The sequence below is a fragment of the Octodon degus genome, unplaced genomic scaffold (genome assembly GCF_000260255.1).
Source record: "Octodon degus isolate 3935 unplaced genomic scaffold, OctDeg1.0 scaffold00127, whole genome shotgun sequence".
Classification (NCBI taxonomy): Eukaryota; Metazoa; Chordata; class Mammalia; order Rodentia; family Octodontidae; genus Octodon; species Octodon degus.
In genome coordinates this window covers 6464787-6492318 of record NW_004524703.1, presented here as the reverse complement: position 1 = coordinate 6492318, position 27532 = coordinate 6464787, and the positions used below count along the sequence as shown (strand labels likewise).

The following is a 27532-nucleotide window of genomic DNA, read 5'->3' as shown; positions in this document are numbered from 1 at the left end:
CTTTGTCTCAAACATAGAAGCTTGAGTTGACAATTTGTGAAAAGCATCATCTCAGTACCAACACCCAGTAGGCATCCAGAACACATGTATTTACTTGTTGAGAGAACCTTCAAGAGTGGTCCAGTTCTATAGAAAGTACAAAGAAAGTACAAGGAGAAATGGAAAGGACAAATTCCAGTTCCCCTCTCTTGTTAACACATGGAGATACATAAGCAGTGGTCACAAGGACAGTGGCAGAGGCCAGATCTCTCTAGCCTCCATGCTGGGCCTGCAGAACAAGGCTGCCAGTGCACAAATGCAAGCAAGCACGCCTGTGGGGCAGGCACTTAACAGAAGGCTGGGGGGGGCATAACTGCTATATTGTATCTTCCCTTCATTTACATTAATTTCCAGTTCTCTCTCAAAGGCAGCAATGGAAAATGCAGCCATCATTTTACTTCTAAATTTCTCTACTGGCCAACGAATACCAGACAGGTGCTACAAATATCAATGAGTTGACCCAGCAATCCTATAGAAATGATGGAAGTGCATACTATCTTTTTAAAGTTGCCTAGAATTTTTTCCTATACTAAGTAATAAGGATGAGATGAAAGCCACATAAAGCTAAAATGTTCTCAAATATTTATGAAGGCTCACTTAAAAAACACATCTGTCTCAGTCACTCTTCTCTCATTGCTGGGACAAAATACCCAACACCCAAAGTGAAGGAAGGAAAGGTTTATTTAGCTCACAGTTTGTGGAGGTTTCAGTCCATACTCACTGGCTCCCAAGGCAGAGTGGCAAATGGCAGAAAGCAACCTTTCATGGTGGCAATAAAGAGCAGACAGTAAAAGGAGTGGCAGCAGCTCAGGCAGCTAACCAGCCTCTCTCCCTTTCTTACACTGTAATGCAAATTACCTGTCCCAGGGCAGGTACAGCACACACACTCACAATAATCATTCACAAACACAGAAGCCACTCCATGATTGCGTGAGGATTTGGGGGGACACCTACACACAAACCATAACAACACCCAAACCCATCATGGAGGGAAGAATGTAGAGAGCCCACAACAGCTGCCCACACACATAGGGGTATCTCTCTGTCAGTATCTCAAACAGGGATATGTAGTGAGACCCAACAAGTTCAACCTTCCTGTACTTGGTTTCTAACAACACACACAAATGCCATTTTCTGCTTATTGACATTTCTGTGGGCTTAAAGAAAAAACTGCCTCAGTACACCTGGCATTGGGAATAAATCTATCTCTACAAAGAGTACTTGAAGAGTAAATCACTACTCATCTGACACTGTGCATCTCCATTTCAACAAAGACATTTACATTTTTTATCCTGAGTTTGCAAGACTATGAAATCAGATGATTTATCACTGGTAGGTAGCCAAGTTAGAAAAAGATAGACAGACAGATGACGAAGAAGAAGTAAACAAAAATGCAATGGGTAGTATGTCTCAAGCCTGGAATTGAACCTGGAAACAAGACAAAACTTTGGAAGAATGGTGAATACACACTACCAAGCTCCATGATGAAAATTAGGATGTCTATCTCTTAGCCCATTTGCTAACTTAGGGCCTGTACTGGTTGATACATTGTGTGAACTTGAGAAGTTTAGACTCAGCAGGGAGCCAGGATTCTAGCTTTGCAAACATGCTCATCCTGTGCAAGAGCAGGGCATGGACACTGTGAGTTCTACACTCTCAGCCCCAGGGTAGCCTGCTTATGATATAAGGACAGGAGAGAGGTAGCTGCTGCTAACTTTCCCTTTGTTTTTGCTTTTTTCCACCACCATGAACTGTTGCCCTCTGCCATGTGCCACTCTGCCTGAGAGCCAGCCGAGTATGGACTGAAACCTCCACAGTGAGCTAAATAAACCTTTCCTTCCTTAATTCTGGGTGTTGGGTATTTTGTCCCAACAACAAGAGAAAGTAACCAAGACAGGGCCCATTTAGATGCAGCAACAACTCATCAGTGAAGAAGAGAACCCCAGTAATCCAAACGGTTCCCTAAAGCAGTCCCTCCTACAGGAGATACTAGCAGTCATGTAAAAAGGAGCCTCCTATCTCTCACACAAACAAGTCCAAAATCATTTGTTCAAGGTCAGCAATCATGAAAATATTCCATGAATCCTGGAAAAGATTTATCTGGCAGCACAACCCATGATACTGTAACATAAGACCTGGAGGACCACACATACCACATAGACAGTCTGCACTCCTTCTGTGATAGGATTAACTTGTGCACCTCTGTCAAGTCCATCTAATTAAAACATAATCTTGAGCTGGTGAGATAGCTCAGTGGACTAAAGCACCTGATTAGACAAGCACAGGGACTGCAGTTTAATCCCCAGCACTGGGTGCTAGGGAGGCTGAAAACAGGAGGATCACTATGAGTCTGAGCTGCATAGTGAGGCACTGTAACAACCAAATGCATTAGAAAATAATAATACAAATTTAAAAAACACATAATCTCTACTGCTGTTATCCAGTGCAGATAGGAACTAAAGCTTGACACCCTTATTCACTAAATCAGAACACTCTCCCTGTGACCTTGCCTCCCTGTCTCAGTTACTTTTTTCTTGTTGCTGGGATAAAATAACTGACACCCAAAAGTAAGAAAGGAAAGGTTTATTCAGCGCACAGTTTGTGGAGGTTTCAGTTCATACTTGGCTGGCTCCAAGGTAGACCAGCTCATGGCAGAAGGCAGCTGTTCATGGTGGCAGCAAAACAGCAAAGAGCAAATGGGGAGCTACAGCTGAGGCAGCTACCAAGCCCCTCTCTCTTCCTTATATTGCATTCAGGCTGCCCACTCCTGGGCAAGTGTAGCACTCACACCCATAACTCACACCCATAACCCCAGCATCAGATCATGAATTAATCACAAACTCTAGAAGCCTGCCCCAATGACTACATGAGGCTTTAGGGGGACAACCAGACACAAATCATAACACTCCCAAAGCCCAAACACTCTTGGCATCAAGAAAAATGAGAGGGTCCCATTGGCATCCCTCACCCCTGTATAGGGCCTTGGCTTGAATTATTAACCAACATGACCTTGTGACACCAGTACCATCCTCTTTTCCACCAGAGCACCCAAGATGAAAATACTAGGGGATAAGACAACTCTAATGCACAGAATTCAAAACTCTTCACCACCAGATGAGGATTATGGACTGAATAAAGTTCATATGTTGAAGCCCAAACAGTACCTCAGAATGTGACTAAATTTTAAGATGGGAGTCTCAAGGAGGTAATCAAGGTAAAATGAGGTCACTAGAGTAGACCCCAATCCAATCTCACTGGGCAGCACACAGACACACACAGGGAGGAAGCTCTCTAAGCCCAGGATCTCTGGCCTCAGAAGAAACAAACCTTGATGACCTCAATCTCAGGCTTTCAGTCTCCAGAGCTGTGAGAAAATTAATATCTGTTGTTAAATCCTAAGCCTGCAATCTTTAGATGAAGGAGCAAGCAATTAAAGCAGGCAGAAACTAAGCCTTGGGTCACCAGGAAACAAGGGTACCTTACAAACTTCCATCCCCAGAAGTGCACACTGCACTTCTCCCTTGGTGTTCTTTCTTCTAGCCTGCTGCAGACCCAGGACCCTTGTGCTGTCCCCTAGCTAACACTATGGGGCATTTTCTAGAATATACTCTGTGGTTTCAGTCCTATCTCACCATTTCCCTTTTCCCTCCAGCATCCAGGAACAGCAGAGGAAAGTAATACTTCCTGAGTAAGTTACAATTTTTTCTGATGGGGTAGATTTTATTCAATGCAAAAGAGAAGAAATTCAGAAAGGTTAAAGTAACTTCTCCAATAGAACTGAACACAGGTATTTCTGACTCTAAAACTTGTATTATTCCCACCAAGTCAATTTCTTCCATGTAGTAAAGATGGTCAGATTTTTGTAGAATAGTCTGTTAGAGAAAAAAAAATAAGTATAAATACTATCTTAATATCCTTAGAGTCACTTTTAAATTGATGTTAATTAGATGCTCTCTATAATGCAAGTCTGTAGAGAAATTATAAAACATGAAAATACAAACTTCACAGGCCATGCTGAAAATGAACATAAATGGCAACAATACTCTTGAGTAGTTTTAAGGAAAGATAACACAGAAAAATACCTGCTTTTACAAAGTATGCATAGAAAAGGATAACATGAATTGCATACTTTCTCATCATTCTGCACTTGGGTGACTCAACTCTATTGACAAGGTCACTCCAGCTCTCTGAAGCCATGGTCCAAGTGGACCAGTTCCTGCTCTATGCATGCCTCTTGCATGGACACCCAAGGTGAAATCTTAAACTAAGCCCCAAACCAGCTTTGAATGTAATTCTTCTAGAAGATGCATAAGCCATCCATGCTCAGCAAATATGTGCCAAAAAGCAAAGCCTATTCCCTAGGCAGGAGAAACAAAGACACCAAGGAACTATAAGATTAGCCCCTGGGTATAGGGCTGGGGTGAGGAAGCAACAGCTTCAGCTTTGATGGAAAAAGCTTCAACAGCTTCAAGCATCTGGGAGGGGACAAGGGCATGGGCTCCTCTACTCCCACCCTTCCACTAGCAACCAAATGCTTGTTCTGCCCATGAATGAGGAACACAATCTTGATGTTCATGAACAGCTATATGTAGCTAGTCTTGCTGCCTGTAAGAATTATGTGCATCATTAATTATGTTAGCTTTTCTTAACATATGTCATTCATTTTTCACAATGCCCTCTGCTCAGGGGTTCTTACTGTCCACAGCCTTTTGCTTACACAGTCAGATAGTCTTTTACTCCCTTTATAAAACCACAGACAATATTAGATGCCAGGGACACAAAAAAAAATTGAGAAGCCAGCTTTAAATGATGAATTCTTTGAGAAGCTAAATTTTAGACACTATGGGGCATCCCACTAAAGATGAAGACAAGGCACCAGGCTGGGTCCTTGCCACATCTGGTGATATGGTTGTGAACGGGATCTTTCAGGGAGCTAAATGTAGGGCAGACAGAGGCATGGGCCAAAGTATGGTCCACAGTGAGATGCTCTAAGTATAACATACACACTGAATGAATTTTGAAGTCTATGTGGACAGAAGCCTTATGTCCTTCAGGGACTCACAAGGAGAAAGCAGCTAAGAATTCACTAAAAATCTTCCAGAAAGCAATTCTGGAGCCTAGTGAGGCAGATCACAGAGGAGTACAGATATCGCTGTATCTAGAATATTTTAGCAGGAAAATAGTATAGCACAGTCAGGGACATTTCATTTATCATGTGGCAGGGAAGACTTGGCCAGGTTAGTACATGGCACTCCAGCGCCCACTTGGTCCTAGCAGGACATGGACATGCTTCCTCCCCAATTTCCATTCTCATCCCTGCTGAGCCATCTGGGGACCAGTGACACACTCACACAAACAGATAAGAGAAATGGCCACTAGTATGATTTGTGTCTAGTTGCCCCCCCCCCCAAAGCTTCATGCAGTCATGGGGTAGACTTCTAGAGCTTGAGATTAACTCATGATCCACTGGGATTATGGGTGTGAGTACTACACCCAGCCTGGGGCAGATAGCCTGAATGTAACTTAAGGGAGACAGCCTTGCTCTCTGTGGCCATTGTTGCTGCTGCTCCTCCTTTCCCCTCTGTTCTTTGCTACCACCACGAATGGATGCTCTCTGCCCTGTGCTGCTCTGCCTTCGAGACAGCCGAGTATGGACAGAAACCTCTAGTAACCGTGAGCTAAATAAACCTTTCCTTCCCTAATTTTGAGTGTCAGATATTTGTCCCGCAACAAGAGAAGAGTAATGAAGACAGCTACACAATAAAATAAGTGCTCTATAATTTAACAAGAAATGAGACTGTAGGTCTTGCGTATTTCTGTTTTTGCTTTAAATCCTAGAGAAGATAACCAAGAGAAAAAAATGGAAGTGTGGAGAAAGAGCTAACTGGTTGACCTGAGAAGACACAAACACCACTAAAGGGACCTGTGACCAAGTGCTGACTTCCTGACTGCCACTGCTAGAACCAACCCCAGGGAAAGTCTATATGGTTGTGATGAATTTTATTGCTAGATGACCTCAAATGTTACTTGCACCCAACTGCCATAAAATATTTCAACTGTTTTTTCCTCCATCTCTCCACTCCCTGCCGGAAGCAGTCAGCCTAAAATTCCAGGAGGGCTACAGGCCTTATGAACACTTGCAAAACAGAAAATGTAAAAGTGCTTACAGAAAGCAAGTCATCTGCCAACTAGTTAAAAAGAAACACTCAAGCCTTCATTTCAGAAATATAGACATTATTCAGGCTTTTGTGATATCTCTAGTAGCAAGGAAATGAAAAAATAAATGTCACCTGATGTTGCAGGTGTGGATAAAAATGTGTATTTCACATGCAAATTGCATAACTTTTATACTTCTCTTATTACTCTCCTTAAAGAAGGAATAATACCAACAGCAGGGACCAATTTAACACTTTACATATAGAAAGGACTCACAAGGACTAAGGAGCCCTCAGTCCATATATATCAGCCTCTTCGAGGACTTCATGGATTGACCCTACAATTCTGAAAACAGAAACATCGCCGGACTACAGCAGAGCTTCCTCTCACTTTGAGAGACAGTAAGTCCCCAATTTATGAACATTCGACTTGTGCACTCTCAGATAACAGACTGTGAATGAGAAACATTCTCAGATGTAAATGAATCTCAGAAGTAGCTCATGCATCAGCTGACACTGTCACAGTTGTGCTGCTGTGTGCTCACTGCACAGTGTGATGGTGCTCCGTAGTATGCTGCTCAATCAGAGCCCAGAATTCTAAAAGCAAGAGGAAAAGCAGCAGTGATGTGCAGGGGAGGGTGGAAGCACAAAGCAATAGACACTACATATTTGTATCAAGGGCGTACAGGACTCACTTTGTCAGACTTATGAAGGAATCCAGTTTACAAATCCTCTCCTAGAAGGGTACTCATTTGTAAGTTGGGGACTTAGTGTATCACATTTTGTTTTCTTAATTGACAAAGCATGACTCTGGGCTTTTAATTCCACCAAGATAATGGGGCAATGCATGAAAATAGCACCAACAAATTAAAATTGTGTGCTTATGATAACAGTTCTAATACTTCATTTCCAGATCATTAGAAATATTTAGCATCTAGAAAGCTCCTGGACAGCTTCCTAGAAGTGAGCTTGTCCTAAGGCAATACAGGGAAGCTCCTGGAAAGCAGGCTTGCAGTATATGGGACCACATAGCAAACAGGCTCCAACATAGGTATTGAATATTGGCTCAAATGGACAAGCTATATAGTTTCGCTTTGCCTCAGACAATATAGGGAATATATATATATATATATATTACAGTGTTAGGGTATGGTTTGGATCATAAAATCAGTGTACTAAAGGCTTAGTCTCCATTAGTATGGGGATGGTAGTGCCTTGAAAAGGAAGCCTAGAGGGAGGTTTCTAGGTCACTGGGAGTGTGTCCTGGAAAGGGACATGGAAGCCGCCCCCCTTTTTGGGCTCCTGGCAATAAGGTGAGCAGCTTTGCCCTGCATGCCAAAGACCGAAAGCAACAGAGCAAACGGATCAAGAACCGAAACCTCCAAAACTGTGAACCAAAATATGGTTTTTCACTTTTTTTTTTTTTTTTTTGGCTTTTCTCTTTTTAAGTATCTCAAATGTTTCATTACAGTGACAGAAAGATGATTAGGAAGCACCATCTTGGGGAGTATATCAGTTAATACCACTCTGAGCTAATAAGTGCAACTACATAGTTATGTGCTGCGCTCCAGCCCTGCCCAGTCCATGTTGCAAGTGGGTCTGTCTACCCCACACCACTGGATCTCTGTTCAAAGCGCTTATGTTCCCGTGCAGCACACACCATGCTTAGTAAAGGCTTCCTACACACCTAAGGCTCAAGGATCAAACCCCCATTGTTCAAAACAGCACTCACGGTCAGCCTCTAACTTTCCAAAGTTTCTCTCTGTGAATCCTTTAGTCCGGGTTCCAAATGTCTATCTCATTATGCAGGGACGTGCAGGGAGAAGTGGGTCACAAGGCAAATGGGCTATATCTTCCTGGAGCAGCAGCCATTCCAATCAGTGAATATTTTTATGATAAAATGCTCTCACATACAATGAAAAAGAAGTCCAAAAACCTACCAATTTTCTTACATAAAAGTCTCAAAATATACTTCGTGCTTCTAGCAAAGAGTTTAAAAACGGACATTCCAGGAAACCTCCAGCATGTATTCCCTGCGTGCTGCCAGTTGGTTCACTGATGAAAATATTCTGAAGATCCCCAGCTCCCCAGTTCCATCTGGACTCAGCTCAGGCGCCTATTACAGCTCCTATCTAATAGCTCCTTTTCTGAGTATCTCCCTCACCTTTCTGCCTATCCACTGAACACCATGATGCACACTTGACTGGTAGGCAATGAGATTTCCAACTGGCATCAAAGGCTGTATAATTTCCTAGCACAGATCACACAGTGCACAGCAATGCCAGGCAGCCAATTTCCTCTCTGCTCCTATATTCTAAGATCCATGAGGGTGGGGACTTATCTACCATTGCTTCTATCATACTGAGGAGACTGCTATTTACTGATGGGCGCACAGAACCTGCAATAGACTCTGCTCCAAATCAGCATGCAAGAAAGAAAGAAAGAAAGAAAGAAAGAAAGAAAGAAAGAAAGAAAGAAAGAAAGAAAGAAAGAACTCAAAAGAAGAGGAAAAGTCTAACCAAAACACAGGAACCTAAACCATCTCCTAACAGTTTAGCTGGGCCAGATGATAGATTTATATCAATATGACAAGTATGTATTTAGTACAGGGTCTACAGGGCCTCACTACACAGATAGGACTCTAGTGATCCTCCTGTTTTCAGCCTCCCAAGCACTGGGATTACAGGTGCACACCACCATGCCCAGTCTCATTTGCTGTCTCAGCGCGCCTCAGGGGCAGGGCCAGCATGACATGCTGGGGATCGAACCCTGGCCACTGCACTCTGCCTAATGAGGTGCTTTAGTCCACTAAAGCTATGAAAAGTTTATATTAATACAATGCACAGTGGAAAACAATTCAAACTTTAGGGTAAGGAAAATAAAAGACAATGAACACCATGCTTCAACCTTTTGGCATTTCATTGCAAATATTAAGAGTTTAAGAAAAATTTCCTATGTAATAGTGTGGGGAAACCAGTATTGTGGTGAAAAACAAAATAAAATACATCCTTTGAGAAATAGCCTAATAAAATTATGCTGAAGAAAATAACCTTGGAAATAAAACATCAGAAAAAAAATGTCCAAACTCTTTTGTGATACTACATACAAGAAAAACAGCTGGCTTTGCCAAAATAATCAAAATACTGAAGGAAAATGTTCACTCCTGATAAATCAGTACTTCACTTAGATTTAAAATGGATTATAAAAGACAGCAGCATTGACTGATTAAAAAAATATTATCAAGTATATCCTTGGGAAATATTTCTCTCTTAAGTTAAATGTTATGTAAACATTCCTGATTTCCATGGATTACTTTTAGTCATCCGGCTGACAGATATTAATAATTAAGCCCAGTACAAAAGTCCTCTCTGTACCCATCACACAAACTATAAATGTCTAACTTACTGTGTCTATTTTGAAATGAATTACTTATACGAGAGACAAATAATATTAAGAGTTTTTAAATCCCTGAAGAAGTCAATTTATATATCGGATACACATTAGAAGTTACCCTTTCAAAATCATTCCCTTTAAAGTCTACCACTAAACCTCTAAGTGGTTTGCTTTAGTATTTCTCTTTGTCTTATCATCACAAATGCAGCCGGCTATCAGTAAGCAACATAGAACTAGGAGAGGCTATAATCTACAACATGGATTTTTTCTGGGACCTACAATATGCTGTATTTGCCAACATTCCTCCAGAGCAACCCATGCAGAGCAAACCATTTTGTTCTGAAAAGAAATTCCATTTTTCTTTAAATTAGAGATCACAAAGCCCTAAATAGCTATTTTCCAAATCCATCATTAAACTTGTCTTACTTTTATACCTCTACTTTGTTTTTTTAAATTTTTATTTATTTACTTTTTTTTAGTACAGGGTCTACAGGGTCTTCCTATGTAGATCAGACTCATAGTGAGTCTCCTATGTTCAGCCTCCCAAGAGCTGGGATCACAGGTGCACACCACCATGCCCAGTCTTAATCGCTGTCTCAGCATGCCCCAGGGGTGGGGCAGGACATAGCATGCCAGGAATCGAACCCCGGCCGCTGAGTCTAGCTAAGCAGGAGCATTAATCTGCTGAGCTATTTGGCCAACCTCTATTTTGAAAAAGGGACCCATCCTACAACTGCTACCATTGTGCCAAACATTAAGAGATACAGATGATTTTGTCCTATACAATGTCTCTTGTCCTCAACTCACTTACCTAGGACAAGGTTGAAAAAAAAAAATGCCAAAAAAAAAAGTGTCAGATAGAGGCCTCAGTACAGGGAGATCTAAAAACTGTTTATGTTACACAGTACCTCAAAAGTCAGAAAATAGAATCAGTGGAACCACTTTACACTCAGAGTAAAAAGCAATTGTGGTAAGCAAGAATTCATTTACATATTTACTCAGAGCATTACAGAGCAAAGGCTTTCTTAAAGAAATTCCTACACCCAAACCCAGGACAAATGTTATAAGAAGAGGAGATACAGGATTCGTGAGACTAAATTAACAAAGGGGAATTTGTTTTAAAATCACTAAGAAAAAAGAACACCCATCCACTGATGAACCTGAAACTGTGGGCTGCAGCAGAAAATACATTTATACACATGAACTAGTGGGCAAGGATAGATGGATGGATGGCCAACACTATCTGTCACAATAAACGCTTCAACACCACTTACGTACCGTAGCAGTTTCAACTGTTCTTGAGCCTGCTAAAGGTTCATGAGCTATAAAATTAATCTCTTTCTAAGGCATAAATTTTGGTTATTGATAAGACAGATTCCAGGCAATCATGCAGGCTTTGCAGTCAGTATGGCTTTATTGTAATCATCATACCATATAATCTTATTTTGAAGAAGTGAATTTTTTAGGGGAAGACCTTGTGGTATAGCTTAGTCATGAAGCATGTGCACAGTATGCACTAGACCCTGGCTTAATCTACACAACCCAAACCAAAAGTATATCTCTCTGAGGAAAATAGCCCCAGAGAGAAAGCCAAACACTAACAAAGATTTGATCTGATTTCAAGAGTTATTAGGAGATTAAGACTGTGTGCTACTGGTAAACGAATGAAGATACAGATGAACAGAAAAGATACAGAACCCAGAAGGAGCCCACACAAGTATAGCCAAATAATATTTTTACAAAAATATGAAATCAATTCAGTGGAGGAATGGAAGTCTTGCCACCAAATGCAATTGGATATTGGTAGACTAAAATAGAAACTTAACTTAAATCTCTTGCCTTATATAAAAATTAACTCAAAAGGGATCATAGACTTAATGTGAAACACAGAACTAGAAAACTTTTAAGAGAAAATATTCAGGCCAACGTCTTGGTGAAGAATTCCTCAACAGACGACCAACAACAAAACCCACAAAATAAAAATATCAATAAATTCAGCTTCGTGAAAAATAAATGTACAAGTACAAGATTTTATTAAAAGGGAAAAAATGCACTTCATACTGGGAGAAAACATTTGCAAACCACATATTTGATAAAGAACTCCTATTTGGCATTAATAAAGAACTTTCAAACCTGAATATTTAAAAAATTCCATGAGTAAAAAGCATGAGGAAACATTTTACTGAAAAGAATTATACAGATGGCAAATAGGCACATGAAAAGATGTTCAGCATTAATAGCCATTAGGGAAATGCAAATTTAACAGCATGATGAGACATCACTACACATTCCACAGAACAGTTACAATTTTAAAATAGTAACAATTCAAATGCCAGCAAGGACGGAGACAGGGAAGACATCTCACCCACCATGGAATGTGATGTAAAATTCAGAGCAGCTAATGAAAAGGGTTCAGTAAGTGTCTCTGAAGACTAAATACATACTTACCATGTAGCCCACCAATTATATTCCTGAGCATTTACCCCAGAAAAATAAAAACACATGTCTAAATAAAAGTCTGAAAAACACTTTTCACAGGAACTTTTAATTATATTAGGGTATCACATGTGATCACAAAATACAGCCAATGTCAAAATTTTAAAAGAACATCTATAGTATGAAAATCAAAGACACACTGCTGTTAATCGCCCTAAAAATACCCCCCTCCAATCTGAACAAACTGATCCCATCACTCTTGCTACTTTCTGAAGCATTTCTGGACATCACCTCTCATGAGATTCTTTAGGTGGCTGTCTTGAAGTGCTAAATTGATTCAAAACATTTAGGGTAATTTCTGTCAAATAAAACACTATGGCATATCTATGCCCATTTTATTTATCAGATCTGGAACTATGCAACTTCTAGGTCTTCCTCAGACTCAAAAATGACCATAAAAGATAAATGTTTCAAATTAATTCAAGATATCAAGGCAACCATAAAGAACAAAGATATGAAAGAAGACTTTCAAAACCTTCAGAAAGTGGTGAAAACAATGAGATAAGTGAGTTCAAAATGAGGGGAAGTATTATGAGGGGGAAACATGACAATGTCTCTTCTAAAAAATATTTTTTAAACATCTACCTTATTTTTGGGCTGGAGAGATAGCTCAGCAGTCTAAGCACCTGCCTGGCAAGCACAAGGTCCTGAGTCTGATCCCCAGTACCACATGTCATGCCAGCCCCAAAACCAGGTGTGGTGTCACACACCTGTAACCCCAGCATGGGGAGGTTGAGACAGCAGGATCACTATGAGTCTGAGCTGCGTAGTGAGACCGTGTACCAAATAAATGAATAAATAAATAAATAAAATGAACACCTCTTCTGCTGAGGTCACTTAAACAAATCCACCTTATGTTTGATCATGCTACATATTAGTCAAAAAGTGAAAACAAAATGTCCTTCCATGAGGTGAATAGCCAAGCAAAATGTGGTACAGCCACACCATGAGAAAGGCATTTTACTGCGTGAGAAATGCTGAACCCAAAGGCCACATACTGTCCCTCATTCAGTTTGTGTGATATTCTCAAATGACAAAGTTATGGATCTGGAGAACAAATGAGTGGCTTCTAGAGATTCAAGGCAACAGTAAGGAGCACAGGTGTGACAGCACAAGGGAGACCTCTGTGGATGGAACAGCTCTGTGTTCTGGCTGAGTTGACTGCACGAATCCACTGGTGCTTTACACTAACACCCATTTTCTGCTTTTGACACTGCTCTATTCGTTAAGCCACACTCAATGGGGGAAGCAAGAGAGAATATCACTTCCTGCAACTCCAGAATCGCAGCAAACTAAAATGTTTTCCAAAAATAGTTTTTTAGAAAAGTACTATTATATTTACTACCAAAAGTTAGCTTCTAGTGAAGGACTTGTGTCCCTCTACTAGTTACAATGGAGGAGGTCCTGATGAATTAACCTTTCCACTCTGGTGTAACTACAAAACTAGGTAAAATAGAGGATTATGTAAAGAGCCTATGCAACAACCAAATCCTGGGACATAAAACTTGCACATAATTCCCCAAGGTAGAATGCAGCAATTTGGGCAATATCACACTGAACTGAGATTTGTTAGCCACACCAAGAGTCTAGGAAAAGCCTGTGGATTGAGATGAGATCTTAGAAAAGATACTTACTTGCCTATGAGAAGGAGTAGTTGGGAAACAAACACACTTCCACTGTGTGTGGAATTAAAATACACAGCCATAACTGATGAACATGGGACTGGTTTGACATAGATCTTGAAGGAAATCTCACCTGTTTGGCCATTGGGTTCAGGCTTCTGCCCTTTCCTATTTAGTTTTATTAGTGACTATATGGAAACTATTTCAAAGTACAAATGAAGGATGTTTGGTAATAAACCTAGGACATCCCATAAGCACTTAACAAATAAGGTAGTGACTGCATTTTGGCTTCATGGAACAATATCATTCATAGGTCCTACCCAATACCTAGGAAGTAGTACTAGCCAATAAAAACATTAGCCTAACACATGTTTAAGTCAATATTCAGAGCATTCATAATAACCTAAGGCAGCCACAAAGCCAATTATGTAGCCAAATTAAAAATATGCTTGAAAACTTACTAACTAGTCTCTAAGTAAAAACATAGCCTCAAACCTCCTATAATTTGCAGTAGCTTTTCTTTACTCTCCCTCACTCATGTGGAAAACTCTGATACTCTCAGTATTTCAGAAGTGTATGACACCAAAGAACTTTATGCAACCTGGCAATAACTTTCCTTTTGTTTTTCCAATAAAAAGAAGCTGAATTTATTCAACGTTTAAAGTAGGCTCTTTATCCACAATATCAGAGTCCTTCTTGGAAGTTGTACTGCTAAATTATGCTGAGATCTTAATTTCTACCAGCATGAACAACAAGCAAAAAAAAGGATGTCATTATTTATTCTCTCTCTCTCTGGCCAGATCTGCAAGTGTGTCTCTTTGATTTATTCTCCAGACTTTTATTTCTCCAGATTGTAGTTTGCTCTATCATTCATGCTCAAGACTAATGGCACCAACATGGAAACCAAGACTTTAACATTCAATGTTGTACCCTAGTAAGCCATATATATAGTCCCCTCCTCCAAACCCTAGGCATTAGACTCCCCATCAGCAGCAGAAAACAAGTGCATGCCCATAACTCCATCCACTCCAGAGTCTGAGACAGGAAGATCTCAAGTATGAGGCCAGCCCAGGAAACTTAGCAAGACCCTGACTCAAAATTTTAAAATCAGGGCTAAAATGTGGCTCAGTGGAAGAGTGTTGGCACATGGAAATCTAGAAGCTTTGGTCTTCACACTGTGCATGCCTCTTTATGCCTGGCAAAGAGCACTGGCAGCCCTGAATACAGAGGGCACCCTGGGATGGGGGATGAGAGCATGTCACCCAGTATATCACTGGTTGAAGAAAGTTCTTTAAAGATTACAGGATATATAACTTTGACATACACTTATATGACATACACTTACAGGCATATACTACATAGATGTTGTGCTATGACGTGATTATATCTAATTTGATAAGGGCAGAAGAGGACATTTGTCTTTATGATATCTTTGGTATATGGTATGCCTGTAGTTTGGCTAGCTGTAAACAGATCCCATAACAATAATCATCTCAAAGGTAGATTCCTTTAATGAGAGAGTTGCAGACACTAAAGAGGTTAAGATGCATGCTTTATTGTTAAATTTAGACATCTGTTGAAAGCTTTTACTTTTAAATCATAGGTGTTAAGTATAAACGTACTGTAAAATCTGTACATGTAAGCGCTAGATGCATTTACTGTTTAGTCTAAATGCCTTATAAGTTATAAATCATATAGCAACATAGTGCCAATTACATGAAAAGGTATGAAAAATATCTCTGAAAGTAAAAATTCTTTAATTTTCTGGAAAAAAAAATCACTGAAAATTGTTTAGCAAACTAAGCCATTTATCATAGGAGGATAGCTAAAGGCAGTTGCTATTAGCAGAATCATTTTGTTTCCTAAGATATTGCAATGTTTTCCCCTGATCTGACCTGTGGAGAAATCACTCAATTCTATTGCTAACTGACCATTTCCTTAAAAGGGGCTGGGGAGATGGCTCAGTAGAATAAGCCCTTCCCTGACAAGCACAAGGGCCTGAGTTCAATCCTGGGTTCTGCCCAAAGGAAAAAAAAGTGATTTATAAATTCCTATCAGGTATGCTTCAACAAGCACAGTGAATGTTCAAAAATTTTTTTAAAATGATTATAGTAAAAGACACAGTGCCATAAAACCCTTCAAAACGCCCCTCACTTTGAACACTCTTAGTCCACCACTCCTGGCACTTTCTGAAGCAGTCCTGGAAGTCGTCTTTTGCATCTCTAGTTGCACTGTGAAGGCTGCCTCAATGTCCTGAGTCAACTCGGAACATCTACCCCTCAAGGTCATTTTGACTTTGAGGAAGAACCAGAACTTACACGCACACAGTGCCAGACCTAATCAACAAGGCAGATCAGGACACACCATAACGACTGTCACAAGCCCGCCCTCCTTTGGGATGGCACTCAGCAGCAGCATTCACCATGTTTTTTATCACTAAGGACGCCCTCCAAAGAGATTTCCAGAAATGCTTCAGGAAGCAGAAGAACATACCAATTTCCCACAAAAAAAAAATGTGTTAATTATGTATAACAAACATTAATACAAAAAAGAAAAAAGTGGCAAAAATGATGGGTAAGTGTGTATGAACCAAAGAGGAGCATTTTGAGGGGGATTAATAACAATATAACTTTTAGTGTAACTCTGTAAATTTTAAACATGTATCATATTTTTAAAGCATCCTTTGCACATAAACCCTGCAATCTTTTTGAGTTAGTAGTTACATTTAAAAAAAATCACTAGCAATATGAACTTTTTCCACTCATCTAATGAGATGTGCTTGCTTTCAAGCCTAGCTAGATTATTTAATCACCAACATCCTGCAACATCCAAACAAAACACGCCCAACTTAGAACCAAGAAAGCTTTATAGAGCTCCAATTTTAATTACTCACCAAAAGGTCCCCAACAGAAAATGAACTTATGCAAAGATGAACCAAATTCAAAGGAAAATATGCGTGCTCTCAAATTAGGTAAAGCAACAAGTAATTAGGTATTTGTAAAACAAGGGGCAATGCTTGGGCTTTGGTCTGGTGCAGCATTTCAGGCAGTACAGCAATAGCACCTCCTTTCATGCAACCTTAGATTACAGTCTTCCCATTAGACAAAACAAGCAAATAATTAATTTTTGCTATCATCTGCATCTTCACAGTCCCACAAAGCCCCATATATTAAAGGTTGAGGCCCAGCCTGTCCTATTGGGAGGTGGTAGAACCCTTAAGAGGTAAGGCTTAATGGGAAGTCTTCAGGTTACCAAGGATGTGCTTCAGAAGAAAAGAGTGAGGCTTTCACCCCTTTCTCTGCCTCTTTCCCTTCTGAGCCATGAAGTCCTGCTCCACCACACACTCTCGCCATGATGTGCTACTTTGTCACAGGCCCAAAAGCAGCAAGGCCAATGGTTCTGAACTAGAAACCACAAACACATGATCCAAAAGAAACCCTTCCTCTTTGTAAGCTGATTACTACAGGCATTTGTGAGGGCAATACAAAGCTACCTAACACAACTTTCTTTAACCATTCCTTCTACTTCCTCTCTTCCTCCACATCTGCAGTAAAAGGAGCATCTAAGTTTGCTTCTCTCACTTACAGCCACCCTCTCACTGCTGTCTCCTGAAAACTGGCATCTACTCCTCTGGGGAACTCCAGTGAACCTCTGATGGTCATATCAGTCTTAGGAGTCACCTTCCTTACCATAACTTTTGCTCCTGAGTCTCTACAAGCTCCTTCTTGTGGTCACCTCAATCATGTTCATGGCTTGGCTATCACCCCAATGGTGTCCTGTCAGCCTCTATGATCTCATCTTCCCTCTAAAATGCTACAACCATGTTTCCACAGCCACTCTAACAAGATGTCACCATTGAAATAGTTTCACAGTAGACATTCATGGCCTCACAGTTCCATGGCTTGAAAGCCAAGATGGAGGTGTCACTGGCAGGGCTGTTTCTCCTGCAGCTAAGGGAGACTGTTTCCAGATGTTCCTTGACCTCTGGAGTCACTGGAGTTCCTTAGCCACAGTGTTCTAATCTTCATAGGAGTTCTTCCTGTGGCTCTTCACATCTTCTTTTCTCTGTGTATCTATGTCCTAATTCCCTCTTAGCACAAAGGCAGCAGTTGTATGGGATTGCAGGCCAACCTTCATGATCTCACTTTAACTTGATTACCTCTGGAAAGACCCTTTATCCAACAACAGTCACTTTTTGAGGTACTGAGGAATTCATATATCAACCTATCTTTTTCATAGAAACACAAATAAATCCACAGCATACTTCACAAACAATCCCAAATAAGCTCCATTGCCTTCCCCTAAAATTTCCCCTTCATCCTGATTTATAAATTATGCCATCACCTTCTGCAATGCCTGAGCCTACCTTTATCTTTGTCCTCTAGTTACAATCTGACCAGTTGCCAACCCCGTAAACCCTTGTACAGTGCCCCCTTCACCTTCCCTTCACTGCTCTCCCTACTACCACCCAAACATAAGCCTGAAATATCTTGCACCAAGTCTGTGGCGACTCTCCTAATAGGCTTCTCAGCTCTAGTCTCTCTAGTTTCGCTCTATCCCAATTTATCTTATAAATCGCTGCCATATTAATCTTCTTAATGGACAGCTCTGACCCACTTCTCTCCTGTGAAAGGGAAAAAGGGGAAGAAAGTGATTCCAAAGGCCCCTCTTACCTTATGAATTAAGCACAAACCCTTGATCCTGCTCTCCAGGCACCCCACGCTTCCAGGAATGCCACCACTCACACTCTCATGTCAGCACTTTTCTCCAACGTGTCCCCAGGTGCTTCCTGCCTGACGCCATCAGGACCCTGGCAAGGACAGTGAGTACTCTCCAGGGATGAGCTTCAAGGAGTCTAAGGAAAGGATCATGTGCCACTGAATGGGCTGAATCAGGGCCAGATTCCACAGAGAAGGTAGACAAGTAGTGACCAGCAACAATGAAGACCCCTTACTTACCCTCATTAGGCTCTAAGGGAGGATATAGTGTCCTCAGCACCATAGAAAGTGGATCTTGCTGGTCACAGAGCACAGCCATAAATGAAATCTCTTGGGGAGAGGGAATCACAAGGAACCCACAGCCTCCCCTTACATCTTCCTTCCAATGCTCCTCCTTCTTACCTTCCCTGCCCAAATTCATCAAAATCCCACCCATCCCAACTGAGGAGGAATAACAACAAAGTGAAAGAGAATACTTTTATAAAAAGGTAAAAATATGATTCAAATATAAAATGAACACATGGCAAAGCTTGCAATTCATTAACAAAACAGCCAGCATGATATCCCAGGAGGCTCGAAGGAGACTCTAAAGAGACACAAACGCCAGAGTCAATCAGGAATGCTGGGAGAAGGGGCTGGACAGTGGAGAACTGCCCAAGAGCTGCGTCCACCCCTCCAGCCACACATATGCTTTCCATCAGCAAGGATGCAAGATTTCAGAACCTTTACTGCAACTTCACAGAGTTGTAAATCAGCTCAAAGACAAATAAAAGGCAGAGATGATCCTAAAGGATGTCCAGGGAAGGAAAAAGAAACAACCCCTTTTTTCTCATTCAATCCAATCTTTTGAGTTTTCCTGACAGAAGACAGGAGGGGGGAAGGAAAAAAAAGGCTTTGGCATCTGCTAGATTCTAACTGGCCAGCAACATCACTTACTCATAAATTGCCCTTGAACAAGTATCTCACTTCCCTGCAACTCAGTTTCCTGATCTGTATAAATGCAATTAACAGCTTTATAGATTGCGTGAATTGTTCCAGGAATCCAGTGAATTATGGCAGTCCTGTCTGAGCTGAATGAATGTCGCCAATACCTTCATCCTTTCATTTCCCTCTACTACAAAACCACGGGGTTAGACCATGATCCCTGAGCTCCTCTTCAGTCTAAACATCATTAACCATCATCCACACTCCACCATGAAGGCTTGCTTGGACGATCACATGCACGAGCTGTATACTTCTCTCTCTTTGATACCCTTCCCCCTTATGTCTACTCTGCAGTAGGACATGTGGTTCTCCTTTCTTCTGCATTCCACCTTCCAAAGACAGAAAAAAGTCTTGGAATGAAGGAGCCAACTCGGATCTATTTGAGCCTCAGCACCCAGCAAGATGCACAGCACACAGTAGGTGGTCAACAAATGCTCCAGACTCAACCCCATGAAGAGACAGAACACTGGAGCAGGGAATGGTGACAAACAAGCCTCCCTTTCTTTCATCTGTTTATGTGTCCCCTTTGATGGATGGAGGACTCCAAGTCAACAGATTTTGCCAGTTTTCCTGGGAGTCACCACTCCCTGACAGGGCAGAATGCTAATACTTAATAATAACCCCAGGAGGTGGCACGAAGATAACATGCTTTCACTGCCACAAGAGGAACAGGTGCAGACTGGACACTTTAAGCTACTGTGATGGTCACCATGCAGACATTTCCCGGCAGCTTTCAATTCACTTTGACTCCAGATGAAATGTTCTCCTGATGATTCAGGGACCCCACAAACCAGGACTTGTGAACTGACTATACCACCTACTCGTGGGCATTGTTGTTAGAGATATGCCATGTCAAACATGTCCTGAAGCAAAGAGGACTGCAGGGAGACTCTAAAGAATAAGAAAGGGAGAAGCAAAGGCCAGAGGGCATGTGTATAGCTCTGTGTGTGTGTGTGTGTGTGTGTGTGTGTGTGTGCGCGCGCACACACTTCTGCTGCACTTTTCTGCAGCAGTCTTTCTGCAATGTGCTTTTCTATCCTAAAAGAGAGAAAGACACTGTGTCTTTCCTATTACCTCATAATCATTGCATGCCCCTGAAGGACAGTTCTTTAAAATAGTATCTATATTTTTTAACATTTTATAATGTTTTCCTCTCTTAGCCCACCCTCCCCCAAATTCCAACTGTTCTCAAAATAAAATGAATAAAAAAACTTTGGGACCTTTAGGCAATGAATGGTGGAGCTTCTCAGAGGCAGAGGTGGCACGGCATCTTGCTGATACTGTAAGGCCTGTCTTCCCTGTCACTACACGTTCTGGTGCTGCCTTCGAAAATCTCCACATTTCATGTGAAAGGAATCCACTTTTCCCACCATGGGTCCACCTGGTAGAGGTGGAGTCTGGGAGCCGTGTCATGGCGACCTTGTCACCACCTCACCTTTGTTCTGTCTAAACGACACAGAACACAGTCTCAGAGGACCCTGAGCTCACTGTTTCCAGCCTCCCACATAAGTTTCCACTGTTTCTACATCCCAGCTCTAATCGATAAACATGGCGACTGTGTCAGTTTTAAAAATTATTACAATAAAATGCACACCATTAGTAAACCCCTCAAAGCAATGGCCCTCACTCCTAGCATAATTATGTCGTTGTTCTTGCCGTTTTCTGGAGCAGATGTGCAAGTCCTTTTTTCCTGAGTGTCATTATAAGATGTGATCAAAAACAGGATGAACGCCTCTGCTGAGGGTCAGCCAAAGGAAAAGCACATTCAGGAAAACATCACAGTGTGTCCTCCTCCACCTTATTCCTCAGGACTCACACTGTATTTCAGCCTGAAGTTCCCAGACAACCTCAAAAGGCTCACAGACACCATTTGCCCTAAATGCTAAGATGACACAGGTTTGCCTATGGCCAAGCCACTCTCAACAATTACAGCTGTCTCTCATGTCCTCTCTGCCTCTTTTGTCCTCATCTCAGAGTCTGACCCACCAACCTTACTACTCCCTATAGGAGAAATCTTACTTCCTCAGTCTTTGCTGTCTCCCACATAACAGATTCTGACCTTTCCTTCTTCACTAAAACACACTGAGTGATCGTCACACTTAATTGGAGTGAAAACATCACAGTGTGTCCTCCTCCGCCTTATTCACTGGATCTGGCCATGTGACTTCTGGCTCTTTACCAAAGTCAAAATGGCTAATGAAAAGTAAATGTTCTGAATCAATAAGGACATGGAGGCAGCCACAAAAGCACAGCTACAGGCACTCATGAAAGAGGCCTTAGGAACTGCTTCATGATAGAATGAGTGTGTTAGAAATAGGTGGAGCAACTTTAACCCAACATTAGAAGACACATATATTCCTTTCTGCTGGACGAGGGAAGGGTCCTCATCCTGATCTATTTTCCAGAAATGGTTTCTTAAACCTGTTCTTATAGATAACATTGTACTATGTATCATGGAAAACTAATGTTCCAGCGTGGTCCTCCCCTGTCCCCATGAAGCATTAGGCAGTGACAAAATGTGCAGAACTGACTAAAAAGCTCAATGCATAGAGGAAAAAAAAATGCGAGTTGATTGGTGTGATCCATGAAGATTCTGTGAAGGACAGAGAAATTTGAGGCATGAAGGGGCAGATTATGCAAGGTCAGAGCCCAGGATAAAAGGCAGACTAGGTATGTCAGGAATCTGAGCTGAGGGGTTTGGGTACTTCATTAGAATGGCAGAAAGACTCAGGGTAAGTGGCCTCACTGGGTATGTTGGATGATGAGAGCTGGGACAAGAACTACCATACTCTGGTCAATATTTAACTCTCATCCTACCCCACCAATTAATATACTAAAATCCTAGCACTCAAGGTAATGAATGGTATTAAGAGGTGGGGCCTTCAGGAGGGATTAATGTCCTTGTGAAAGAGATCTCTTCTATCTCTAGCTTTCAAAGTTAGATGAAGTCATTATTAAGTCTTTTCAAACTCTAATATCCAAAGGATTCAAATTTTGTGACACACTAGTTCACAGAGGCAGAATTGATGGAAGAGGAAATAAAGTGGAATCCCCAGGAACAATTACAGCTGGAAAAAAGGAGAGAATTAGACCCCCCAAAATAGTGCCCAGAAATGTATAAAAACAGCCAGAACGTTCCTTGTCTCCATGATTGGAGTAGGAAGATCATTGGGTTATGGAATTCTGAGATGGGTTCTAAGGGGATAGAGAAGAACATTTAGATACAACAGGGAGGTGAATGTGGCCTTAACAAGAAGAAAAGGCAGTTAGCTACGAGGGGAGGTGGAGATGCGCAGTGGGTAGCAACCACATCTGGAGGAGCTGAGCAGCTAAATAAAGACATTTTAAGATGGGGAAGAATCAGTGTGCTTTAGGATAAACCAGAAGAAACAGATGGAGAAACAGAATTTTTTAAAACAAAAGTTTAAGCATGAAGAAAAATAAATAAACAAATGCATTGACCATGCATCCTAATCCAATATTCAGGGCATATGAGGGGCTGCCCCTTAAAAGGGAGAAAAGAAACCTTCTCAATGGCTAGAAGGATAAGAGTGATAGCACAGACAGGTGCATTTTGAAAGTCAAGAGAAAGATAAAATGGGACAGTTGGGTTTACACCTAGTCTACAGAGAACACTGTGCTGATACATTGTATTTTTTGGCATACGCTTCAGGGGTTTTCATACACTCACATTATTCCATGTACTAACTTGAATGTGAGTTTCTCTATCTGCAAAATGAAGAAAGTAGGGGCAAACTCAGGAACATTCCCTAAAAACTTCTTCCTTATCTTATACTAGAGACTGGGTATGCATTTTTTTCCTCTTAACCATACCAGGCTAGCTTCCAAATCCTTCTTGTGCAATTACAATTACAAACCTCTTGTCTACTTATTTGGAATACCTCCTCAACCATAACACCTTGCTATGCACACAGAAGGTGCTCAACAAATGATTTTCTGAATTAAGAAAAATTCCCACAGTGGTAGAGTTCACCAACCCTACCTCTGCCCATGTGGCCCATATGCTGGAATCTTTCCTTGGGTAATTCAGCCTTCATAAAAAAAAACACTTACATAAAGCCACATACAAATACAACTAAATGGCAAATAAATTCCCATAAGTGTTTCAGAGTCTGCCCATCCTGCCAGAATGTACACACTAATTTCTAAGTAAAAAGTCTGATGCCATAAACTGGGGGAAGATGGTGGGGAGTTTCATCAGTTCCTTGAGAAAAACCACCACGCATGTCTATCTCAAGCTCTTAGTGACAAGCAAGCACATTTCCACTATTCACTCATCCTCTCCTTTGAACTCAATGACATTCTCACAGCTGAGAAAATGGAAATACTATTTTCTGTACACCTAACACACACATGAGCAGCCTTTCTCTCCTGAAAAGGACATCACTAGCCTGAGATTTGAGGTTCAGACCTCGTTCTGCACAGCCAAGCCATTGTTTACCAATAAACGCCAAATATTCTAACCTGCCCCACATGATGTCGGGCATTAGCATCACCATTTTATTATTACTGCTATGAAGTGATGAATACTTCATAGTTGGTTCTTCTCTGTTGTGAAGCACAACAGAGAAGAACTGAGAAGAAATCTATAGTAAAATAGTTCTCTGCAAAAGAAAGCCAGAGTAATAATTTCTAAAGCCACGGCAAAATTTCAGGTCTCCATTGGCACCTAAATACCAAACTACATGACACAGTAGAACCCAAAAGTATTTCAGTTGTACATATAGATTTTTTTAAAAAGTAAAATACTCAGAAAAAAAAGCAACCCTTGACTGAGGTCATTTTATATCATGTTTTATTAAACTGAGAGGTATCTACCTTCTATGAAATGCAACAGATTGTTTTAAATAAAGAGAAAGATAGCTAAAAAGACCCACATTTTAAAATATCAAAGTACAGATTGTTATCATGTCAATAAATCAAAAGCTTTAAAATAAATCACACCTTTCATATCATGGATGTGAGTGATGTGACCGTGAAGAAACACATTAGGAATTGAGGGGTTACGATAGGACTCCTCTAGCTCAAGAGTCACAGCCCATCCCAGAGTTTATAGGACATATTCACAACCTGTCTAAGATCCAGATCACAGAGGAAGTCATTGAATGGAAGCAGATTGTTCATCCACACAACTATTGGGAAGGAACGCTGGGAGGCTCACAAGCAGCACCACAATGAAAGGAGGTAGGAGACCGAATTATAAGCTAAATAGTGGCAAAAGCTTCATTGACAGAAGCACACATGACCTATAGAAAGATTCTATTTAAAATGTTACCTCTATTTCCCTTAACAATAATCTCAGACCTCTTGTAGAAAAAGGGAAAGCTATGGTATGAACAGTAGCCACAAAGATGCCTCAGTGCGCTGGACTACCAAATAGAAACCCAACAGACATGAGCTGCTCGAGATAATAACCAAGCTACTCAAACCAGAACAAGGGAGATGCCTGGCCAACTTTACAATTAGGGTGCTGTTATGACTATTTGATCATTTTTGTTTTCTTTTTTTCTATGCACAACAGCCCCATCAGTTACTATTAGGAAGTCTTCAGTTTACAACTATGTTATCAAATATACAGTCTTAATACTCCTTGGAATACTTCCTTTAAAAATAAAAAAGATGAAATAACTCACATTGACAACATTGCACATCACAAAGAAATAAATGCCTCAGGGGGGAAAGTGATGAATTTAATGCAGGAATGGCACACCATCCCTTACTAACCCCATTAAGATTTCCAAAACACCAACATTCTCAGGTTAAGAGAACAAAATGGAAAGGATTCAGGACAGCAGATATGGGAGCTGGCAAAGGATTTGAGAATTTCTATTTTAAAATGGCAAAATGTTGAGGAAAAGACATTTTCTTCTTCCAGGTATTAATGGTAGCGAAAAACACCCCCTTTGCCCACATCACAGTGGTGCCTCCTTCAAGGTCATTTATCATCAGCACAGCAAGCTACAGACATTGTATTAAAAGAAAATCCCAGCCTAGGACTGCCAGATCTTACCCAAGACCCACTTATCAAAGGTGTCGCGCCAGCTGACAGGCAGCTGCCGAGTGGCACTGAGGTAACATTACTTTATATGTACAAAACCCCATCACAGGAACAGTTCCCATTAAGCATTCTGATAACAGCACCTCCATGAGCTCAGCTTAACATTTAAGCCCGCAGGAAGCCCTTGAGCGCATGAAACCATCCAAAATTTCCTAGCTAATTTTAACCCTATGTGGTTTGATACAAATCGAACTTAAAATCACACAGCAATTAAATATTTAGTCCACCTGAAGAAAAGACTTTGTAGTTTGAGAGAAAAAATCAAATAGGGCTTGAATTATTAAAGAAAAAAACTACTAATTTTCCACTAAGAAAAATCATGAACCATATTATTAGACGGTTTTAAATACTCCCCAAAACCCAGATTTTAGTGAAACTATTCGGAAGAGCAGGTCTTGGGCAACAGTTCCTCTATAGGCAGTGGTGCACAGCAGGCAGACAGGTCAGACCATTTCCCATTTCATGGATGCCCTGAATTTTACCCTTTCCAAAGCCTTCTCCCAGCCTCTTTAATGCACAAATAAGCCCCACATCCCACCCCTAAAGAGGAAAAGAAAAAGGAAAAAAAAATGGCCCTTTACAATGCTCTTGTGCAAATTTTACCAAAATGCATCAAGATTATTTCAAACCTAAAGTTGTCATTTAGCTAGCATTTTAAAACACAACCATCTCTAGGATTCTCCAAGATTATGGAGGGAATGGTAACTGAGCAGTGGGATCTTTTGCACGGCTGCAAAGAGTACCAGCGGAGGCTGCAGTCCTCGGTGGGGGTCCAGGGGGATCCAGTAAGGGAATGTCCTTTGGAAGGGAGAACTGAAGTGGAGAAAGAAGGGCTGAAAGGACGCTGGAAAGGCTAAGTGGGTTAGTGGGAACACGAAGTTAGAGCTCTTTTTGGGTCCCGAGGCTCTCAGCCCCAGCTTAGAGGTGAGCAATGCCTTGGTCTGGGAGTATCTGCAGTGTTTCAACAAATCAGAGCGAAGAAGAGCAGCGCCAAGAGGTACTTAAGGAGAAAAAAATTGTATTAGAGTGGAGCCAACCGTTCCCTGTCTGCCACCCGGTGTGGAAATTCCGGGCAACCACCCGGGCCTTGCACACACACGCACACACACACACACACACACACGGGAGCACATACACATACACGCATGCATGTGGCCACGCACTTTGCTACGCTCACTAAGCCAGCGTTTAGAAAACGACACATTCATGATGCCCACCTACATAAACATACATACACACACACACACACACACACACACACACACGCACGCACTTCCCAAGCCTCCACACTCTCCAGGCGGTCACAGCACCACCCTGGCACCAGTCCCAGCAACCCGTGGGCTCCACGGAGGCAGCCTCCCTACCCCCTTCGCAGCAGCCTGACTGGGGATATCTCAGGGCAGCATCGTGCATTCTCTCGCAAGCTAGCTAAGTACTCAGATCTTGCTATCTCCGTTCCGTGACAGCGCACAGGTCCCCAAAGCCCAAGGGACAGTGTGGCGACGGTATTCACGGGAACAGCCCGAGTCCTCACGTCGCCCGAGCGTCGAGGACCACCTACTACTCCCCTGGCAACCCCAAAGGTCTCGGCCAGCCAGACCAGCTGTCCCGCCGCCCCCATTCCTACAGCTGCCAGGCGCGGGTCGGGCACTCCAGGACCGAGCCTGGGCGCCTCCGCCGGCTAGCCATGCTCAGTCCCCGGCTGTCCACACGCGCGCACAGACACGCGCTCGGTCGACACGCACACCTGCACACACTTGGTGACGCCGGCCCTCCCGCATTCCCGGGGGGCGCTCGCGCCGCCCTGACACCCCTCTAAAGGGAGCAGATGCCCCGGCGCCCCTTCCCCAGAGAGAACACGCGGCGCGGCGCTTACAGTCCGGAGGAACTGGATCTCGTCCTCGCCTTCGCCCCCATCGGCCATGGCTACGCACTCCGAGCCCTGCGGAGCCCGGCGGCCGCCCCTGGAGCCGTCCGCTCCCGCGCCTGCTCGAGGCGCTGCCCGGAGCCGGGGGCCGCAGGGGCCCGCGCTGCAGGTGCCGAGCG

At 42.0% G+C, this 27532-nt stretch overlaps 1 protein-coding gene across 6 annotated transcripts in view; it reads right to left on the bottom strand.

Moving 5' to 3' along the window:
- Ryr2 (ryanodine receptor 2) overlaps positions 1-27526 on the bottom strand; it is a 681083-nt gene extending 653557 nt beyond the window's left edge. For all 6 annotated transcript variants that reach the window (XM_023700826.1, XM_023700825.1, XM_023700827.1 and 3 more), the window contains exon 1: positions 27363-27526. In XM_023700826.1, the coding sequence (XP_023556594.1) occupies positions 27363-27410 (48 nt within the window). In that variant the 5' untranslated portion in view covers positions 27411-27526. The remainder of the gene's footprint in view (positions 1-27362) is intronic.
- Positions 27527-27532: the final 6 nt, after the last annotated feature.